The 7,395-nt window shown below is 56.0% G+C and overlaps 1 protein-coding gene across 1 annotated transcript; it reads right to left on the bottom strand.

The window, feature by feature from the left end:
* Positions 1-3,941: 3,941 nt before the first annotated feature.
* Positions 3,942-6,825, bottom strand: LOC121851863. The gene is made up of 3 exons (XM_042345953.1): positions 6,561-6,825; positions 5,531-6,246; positions 3,942-5,462 (listed from the first exon to the last, which is right to left on the bottom strand). Exons 1-3 carry the CDS (start codon positions 6,823-6,825, stop codon positions 3,942-3,944), a joined length of 2,502 nt encoding a protein of 833 aa, XP_042201887.1.
* Between the last annotated feature and the right edge of the window lie 570 nt (positions 6,826-7,395).

Genomic DNA, 7,395 nt, shown 5'->3' on the forward strand with positions numbered 1-7,395 from the left:
CTTGCTCTGATCACAGCCCTTTTAAAATCCAAAACGTATTGATAACAAGAGTAATAGGATTTTAGTTGCCTTGGCGACTCTTATTTTGTGCCAAAAAAAATATGCTGGTAATTGGATGGAGTTCTGGAAGATTAATACTGCGGGTAAGAGGAGATTTTGCGGACCCTGGAGCTCCCGTGGATAATTCACGGTGTAACACGATTTTTGTTCCTGGGTAGTGTTATTTTCTAATTGCTTATGCCTCAAAAGTATAGAAACCGGCTATTATTCCACACAAACGTTGCTTTTGTGACCAGGACTTTACGTGAAGGAATGACACAAATGCACACCGAGTTTTCTCATTGAAAATAGGTACATTTCAAAATATCACTGTCCTGGACACAAAAGCAAAGTTTGTGGGGAATGATAGCCATTCTCTTTACTTTTGAGGCATAAGCCATTAGGAAATAATACTTACTACCCAGGAACAAAAAAATATATGTTTTTGTTACACAGTGTAAATAGTCTGTTCTGTATGCATGTGAAGTATTGGAATTGACGGCAGGAACTTCTTGACGGGTAACACACTTTTATTAAATCCTTTAGGTATCACAATACAACGTGTGGTCTTTCTTCTTCCGACGACACACTCCACTAATCTCGTGTAAGCTCTAGGCCTCTGGCTACACCCGATACACTTGACTCGTGTAGACCCTATGCCTCTGGCTACACACAATACACTCGACTCGTGTAAGCCCTATGCCTCTGGCTACACAATACACTCGACTCGTGTAGACCCTATGCCCTGGCTACACACAATACATTCGGCTCGTGTAGACCTATGGCTACACACACTACACTCGCCTCTGGGTTACACAGAGTCCCGGTCCCCTTAGGACAGCGGGGCTAGGTACCGCAGGGCTCTAGGTCTTCATCCCCGTCTTCATTCTTCGCTGGTTACACACTGCCCTTACGCCTGTGTGCATCCCCTTTTATAGCCCCTGCTCACGAGAGACGGAGCTGATGCGGCGTCGACGTGAGCATCGCTCCTTAATGAACCAATCACGACGCACTCTCTCTACGATCCGTTTCCCCAGCGCGTGTTAACATTACTCCACCAATCACACTGCGCTGCCACCTGATCACTCCCTCTCAGCGCGTCACCGGCCCACAGCCAATCAGTACCCCGTAACCCACGACCCCGCGCTGACCCCTGATCCTCCACCGTCAGCGCGCGTCACCACCTACACAGCCAATCATCACGCACTGTGCATACGATCCCTAATCCCAGCGCGTATCACCTCTACATCACCCCCTCCCACATAGCTTGCAGCCGGCCCGGCTGTTAACCTACAACACAACATAACGCAACGCAGTAATAAAGAACTCCACATCCCAGTGTGCCCCGTAACACAACAACAACAACATAACACAACCTTAAATACGAAGCAATATACAGCCCGACGAACAACACAATAAAAGCGAACACCGTAAAACGAACGCGCCAAGTGTCACTGTGACCCACGCAGTGCCGAGGCGCTCCGGCTGCCTCGACTCCGCACGTGGTAGGTTACACAAAGTAGCGCGACCTAGCGCGAGTCCGTCTGGCCGGTCCGTCGTATGGAACGGGACGTTGGCGACCGTCCGGTGTCTCCGGCAGCTCTAGACGGCACGGATCGGGCCTGGAAGGACCGGCCCCGCCGTGAAGATCCGGCCGCCGGTGGTCGGCAGCAGTCAGTTCCGAGACACCTGGGAGCGGATCAGGCGGAGACATGTGAGGAGCAGGCAAGGACAATTCCCCCTCAGGGTCGTCGGTCACGTCACATGCTCGGCCCTCACGACACAAGGGGAGGCCATACGGAGGCGAGAACGGTTTCAGTCGGGAGGGGTGGACGTACCAACGGCGTTTCCCCCATTTTATCTGAACGCACTGGGGGCGTGCAACCCGCACGACCTCCACGGGTCCCCGCCACGGCTTCAACAATTTAGGCGACGTGGCCAAAGGTGCCTGAGGGCAATGCAGCCAGGCCTTGTCACCTGGTTCCCAATTGTGCACGGACACCTTCCGTGCCCGCAACCGCTCGTTCGCAATTTGGCGAGCCCGCGAATTAAGCCGTGCGGCCTCCCTTGCCTCTGTCAGTTTATGAATATTAAATTTAATATGCTCTGCCAATTTAGAATTAGTTCGTGGTGCGGGCAGACCCAGCTGCGTTTCCATGGGCGGGTCGGCTTCCCGACCGTACATTAGAAAAACGGGGAAAACCCCGTAGCTGCATGGGGGGCCATTCTATACGCGGCAAGGACCCCAGGGACCTGCAGGTCCCAATCAACATGCGACTCACACACCTGCTGGCACAGCATAGAGGTCAATGTCCTGTTAAGCCTCTCCACCATCCCGTCCGTCTGCGGGTGGTACGGGGAGGTACGCACCTTTTTGGTACCCAACAGGTCGCACACCTCTTGCAGTAATTTACTCGAAAAATTTTTCCCTTGGTCAGTCAGCAAGCGTTCGGGAGCCCCCTTGTCCAGGACGTAGCCCTGGACAAAGGCGTCCGTCACAGCCGCCGCCGACTGGTTGGCGAGTGGCCACGCCATAGGCCACCGGGTAAAATATTCGACCCCCACCAACAGGTACTTATTACCCCTAGGCGTGACCGGAAAGGGCCCCAGAATATCGAGTGCAACGAGCTCGTTAGTGCGCGAGACCTGAATAGATTGCAGCGGTGGATTAGCTGCCACGGGCGGTGGTTTCCGTCTGGCGCACTCAACACAACCCTTCAGAATATTCACCACGTCACCCCCATTCCCGGCCAATAATAGTCACGCTGAAGCAGGGCAAGCGTTTTGTTAACTCCCAAATGCAAGAGGCGTTCGTGTGCGGCCAAGACAACCTTCCCCCTCACAGCAGAAGGCACCACAATCGCATGCCGCCGGGACAAACTGTCCCATCTCATCAACAGGCCCTGCTTAAGCTCGTAGGAGCCAGTTCGGTCGTGGCTACCTTCGGAACCCTCCGTCTTCGGCGCAATGCCAGCAGGGAGCTGTCCGCCATTTGGAGACGGCCCCACTCAATCAACGACAGTGAGAGCAGCGAGTCCTGACCCCCTGGGGTAGCGGGACCATCCCCAATTGGTGTGCTCGCGGTCGCAACCAACGCCTCCCTACCTTCCGTAACCGGAGGTTTACAGCGCGCCGATCCCGATAAGCACGCACATTTGTGACAAGGCAACAACCGCGACAGGGCATCGGCATTCGTGTGTCGCAACCCTTTACGGTACGTAGTCGTGAACTGATAGTCCTGGAGGACTTCCAACCACCGCGACAATTGGCCCGAGGGCTGGGCAACCCGTAATGAATACTGGAGCGCCGCATGGTCCGTCCGGACCGTGAAATGACGACCATAGAGATATGGCCTGAATTGTTGTACAAAAAAAACAATGGCAAGTAGTTCACGACGGGTGACGCAGTAGCGCTGCTCTGCCGGCGACAACACCCTGCTACCATAGGCGACCACCCGTTCGACCCCTCCAACGACTTGGGACAGCACCCCCCAATGCCCGTGTTGCTAGCATCCGTGTCTAGCAAGAAGGGACTCTCAAAGTCCGGATAGCGCAAGGGTGGGGCCCTTACCAAGGCGTCCCGGAGGGAGCAGAATGCAGCCTCCTCCTCCGGTCCCCACCGGAACTTCACTCCTTTTGCCGTTAAAGCGTGCAAGGGCTTTGCAATGGTGGCGAAGTGCTCAACGAATCGGCGATAATACGAAGCAAAACCGATGAAACTGCGCACGTCTGACACTGACGTGGGCGTCGGCCACGAACTGACACAGTCCGTCTTCGCAGGATCGGTAGAAATCCCCGAAGAGTCGACAATGTGACCCAAGTACCTCACGGATTTACGAAAAAGATGGCATTTGGCCGGTTTAAACTTTAATTTAGCCGATCGCATTCGCAAGAACACCCCTCTCAATCGCTGGAGGTGTTCTTCGAACGTTTTACCGAAAACAATGACATCGTCAAGGTAAATGAGGCACGTTCCCACTGCAAGCCCGACAAAACCAATTCCATAAGACGCTGAAACGTCGCAGGAGAGGAGTGAAGTCCCATGGGTAACCGGTTAAACTGAAACAGGCCCCCTGGAGTCCGGAATGCAGTCTTAGGCTTAGACTCCTCGTCGAGTGGCAACTGCCAAAATCCGGACAATAAATCAAGAGTCGAAAAGTATCGCGCACCGGACAATGCGTCGAGAGACTCGTCCATCCTGGGGAGCGGATACGCGTCGGCCACCGAGATCTTATTCAGGCGGCGGAAATCGACGCAAAATCGCAGGGACCCGTCCTGCTTTTTAACGAGCACAATAGGTGCTCCCCAAGGACTGGAAGAAGGCGAAATAATGTCGGCTTCCAGCATATCGTTAACTGCCGACTGAACATGTTCCTTCTCAGCAGGACTCAGTCGGAAGGGATTTTGCCTGACCGGTGCCGCATCGCCCGTTTCAATGTGGTGGCGTAGCAGGTCCGTGCATCCGATATCATACTTATGTTTACTGAAGACATCCGAAAATTCAATCAGCAACCCGCGCAACGCACCCAACTGTACCGCTGACAAATCGTCAGAGTCCGCGCACAGCATATCAATCCAATCTAGGTCCTCCTTTGATGGTACGCTATTCGTGGGGCTCGGATCAGCCTGCGCAACCAGCCTCTCCTCCGCAGGGACCCGTGCCGCGTGAGCCAGCACGGTGCCCTGCTGAATGACGGCCGGCCGCGCCCCAGCGTTTAAAACCATGACAAACGGATCCCTGTCTGCCCCAACCAAAGTGTGAGCCACCGATAAATCGAGACCTCCAACAGCCCTATTAGAAGGACCCAAAAGCATGGCCTGTTCCGAGGCCTCCTTCCCCCATGGCTTCCGTAACCGGAGGGGAATCAACATTTGTGAACCCGGGGGCACGTGCACGGTCTGTGTTGCTAACGCCTGAATGGTAGCGCACGCCGTCCGAATTACATTAGGGCTCGTCAAAAATGAAATACGGCGACCCGATGGTAGTTCAATGCAACGCTGATCAATGAGAATTTTGATGGGCATTTTCGCCAAAAAATCAGTGCCCAATAGGCAAGGAACCGCCAGGGAAGATGAAACGAAAACGGGTCCCGACAATTTGATATCACCAATGCAAATGGACGCCCTAATCTGACCGATAATGCCCAACGATCCCCCGTTAGCGGCGTAAAATGGCACATCCACCGGAAGAAGCGGACGACATTGTACCGGGAGAATATTATAAATGAGATCCGAAATAATAGTCGCCGATGCCCCCGTGTCCACTAACACCCTGACCTCGACCCCATCAATCGATCCGGTAACGACGGATGAACCCGCTGAGGCAGCCACTATTCTGTGCCCCAATTCCGACCATTTAATGTCTCCCCGGTCCCGGCCGAACCCCCCTCTCCGAACCGAATCCCGAACTCTACTCGGCTCTCCCTCGTCGCAACGCGACGACCCATACGTGTCGAGTATGCGGGCCAAGCATGTGAGGTGCCGCGACTTGCCGGGGTTTGCAGTGATGACTTGGGGCCTTGGTCGTCGTCCAGCCGAGGTCCCATGGCGCGCTGACGTGGGGCGCGGCAACCGGAGGCCACGTGGCCACGAAGGCCGCAGTTATAGCAGGTGATGACAGTAGTCGGAGATCTCGGTTGCTCCAGCTTGCGGGCCGCTCGCAGAGGCGAACGACCCCCCGACCTCCAGTCCCCCGCTCGTCCCGCGATGAACGCGTCCTCTCGTGGGCTGACGACTTGGGGCACGGTGTCAACCGGACCCGGAGTTGAGGCCACGGCAGCGTTGCAGACGACCCCCTGCTTTCGTTGAAGGACCTCGTGCGCTTGCATGCTCGTGGCGACCCGTAATGAAGAAATATCGGTCTCGTCGGCCGTGTTGATGGGGACCCCCAGGTCCTGCGCCAACTTGAGCAGCTGCTCCAAAACCATCGCATCTTGGCCCTCCTCGTCCATACGAGGGAACGCGGCGTCAGCGAGAGCGAGCAACGCCGTGCGGTAGGCGAGCACGGTCTCCGTGTCCGCCTTCCGTCTTGCGTAGAAATGATGGCGGCACGCCGAGGGAGGACCGTAGACTTTGGCCATGAGAGCCAGCGCATCCTTGAGCGTGGAGCGGTCCGACCTGCGTGCGGACGTGAAGGCCGCGAGCGCGTTGTCGTCCAGCATGGCAGGCAGTGCCCGCAGTGCCGTAGCGTCGGACCAGGCGGACATCTCTTGATGCGCCAAAAATCTGCGCTGAAATTGGCTCCAATCCCCGCCTTCCGCCTTGAATGCTGACAACGTGGGAAGGCGCTGCTGAAAGATAAAGTCGTCCTCCTCCTCGTGCTTCCTCTCTGCCCCCCGTCGGTGTGTAAGATGGCGGCCCCAGTGGCGGGTGTGTGATGGCGGTCCGCCGCGCGCGTTGGTGACGTCAGCGGGCGCGCATGGAGAACCGCTGCCACGTGGTGATGGCCGTTCCCGCCAAAAGTTGGAGCGGATGAAATGGCGGGAATCGCCAAATCGTTTTGGCGGGAATCTGCAGGGCGACCCTGTAGCACGTCGGCCGCCGTCCCCGCTCCTCCCGACGAGCTGATCTCCGCCAAGATGGACGCGGCGGCGAGCAGCAGCTCCGCCAGACGGGAGTGTGCCTCGCGAAGCACGGTGTCAGTCCCCCGTCGCTCGTCCGGCGCCGTCGGTGGATCCTGCCCCGTGGGCAGCTCCTCTTCCTCACCCCCTGATGCCCGCTGGCCCGCGTCGTCGAGGTTGTCCCCGTGGTCAATCCCGTGGGTCCGACGGTTCCTCCTTGTATCCATGCTTGGAGGACCGTTTCACTTCTGACGCCAGTTGAAGTATGGAATTGACGGCAGGAACTTCTTGACGGGTAACACACTTTTATTAAATCCTTTAGGTATCACAATACAACGTGTGGTCTTCCTTCTTCCGACGACACACTCCACTAATCTCGTGTAAGCTCTAGGCCTCTGGCTACACCCGATACACTTGACTCGTGTAGACCCTATGCCTCTGGCTACACACAATACACTCGACTCGTGTAAGCCCTATGCCTCTGGCTACACAATACACTCGACTCGTGTAGACCCTATGCCCTGGCTACACACAATACATTCGGCTCGTGTAGACCTATGGCTACACACACTACACTCGCCTCTGGGTTACACAGAGTCCCGGTCCCCTTAGGACAGCGGGGCTAGGTACCGCAGGGCTCTAGGTCTTCATCCCCGTCTTCATTCTTCGCTGGTTACACACTGCCCTTACGCCTGTGTGCATCCCCTTTTATAGCCCCTGCTCACGAGAGACGGAGCTGATGCGGCGTCGACGTGAGCGTCGTTCCTTAATGAACCAATCACGACGCACTCTCTCTA

Source organism: Callorhinchus milii, unplaced genomic scaffold (genome assembly GCF_018977255.1).
Source record: "Callorhinchus milii isolate IMCB2004 unplaced genomic scaffold, IMCB_Cmil_1.0 Scaffold169, whole genome shotgun sequence".
NCBI lineage: Eukaryota > Metazoa > Chordata > Chondrichthyes > Chimaeriformes > Callorhinchidae > Callorhinchus > Callorhinchus milii.

What these genes read in the sequence shown, in the direction of transcription:
- LOC121851863 (XM_042345953.1), bottom strand. Translation starts at nt 6,825, where the DNA reads ATGGATACAAGGAGGAACCGTCGGACCCACGGGATTGACCACGGGGAC. An exon ending in GGCGGCCGACGTGCTACAGG is followed by an intron (nt 6,247 to 6,560) that starts GTCGCCCTGCAG and finishes TGGCGCATCAAG; the next exon opens with AGATGTCCGCCTGGTCCGAC. An exon ending in AGTCATCACTGCAAACCCCG is followed by an intron (nt 5,463 to 5,530) that starts GCAAGTCGCGGC and finishes CGTTGCGACGAG; the next exon opens with GGAGAGCCGAGTAGAGTTCG.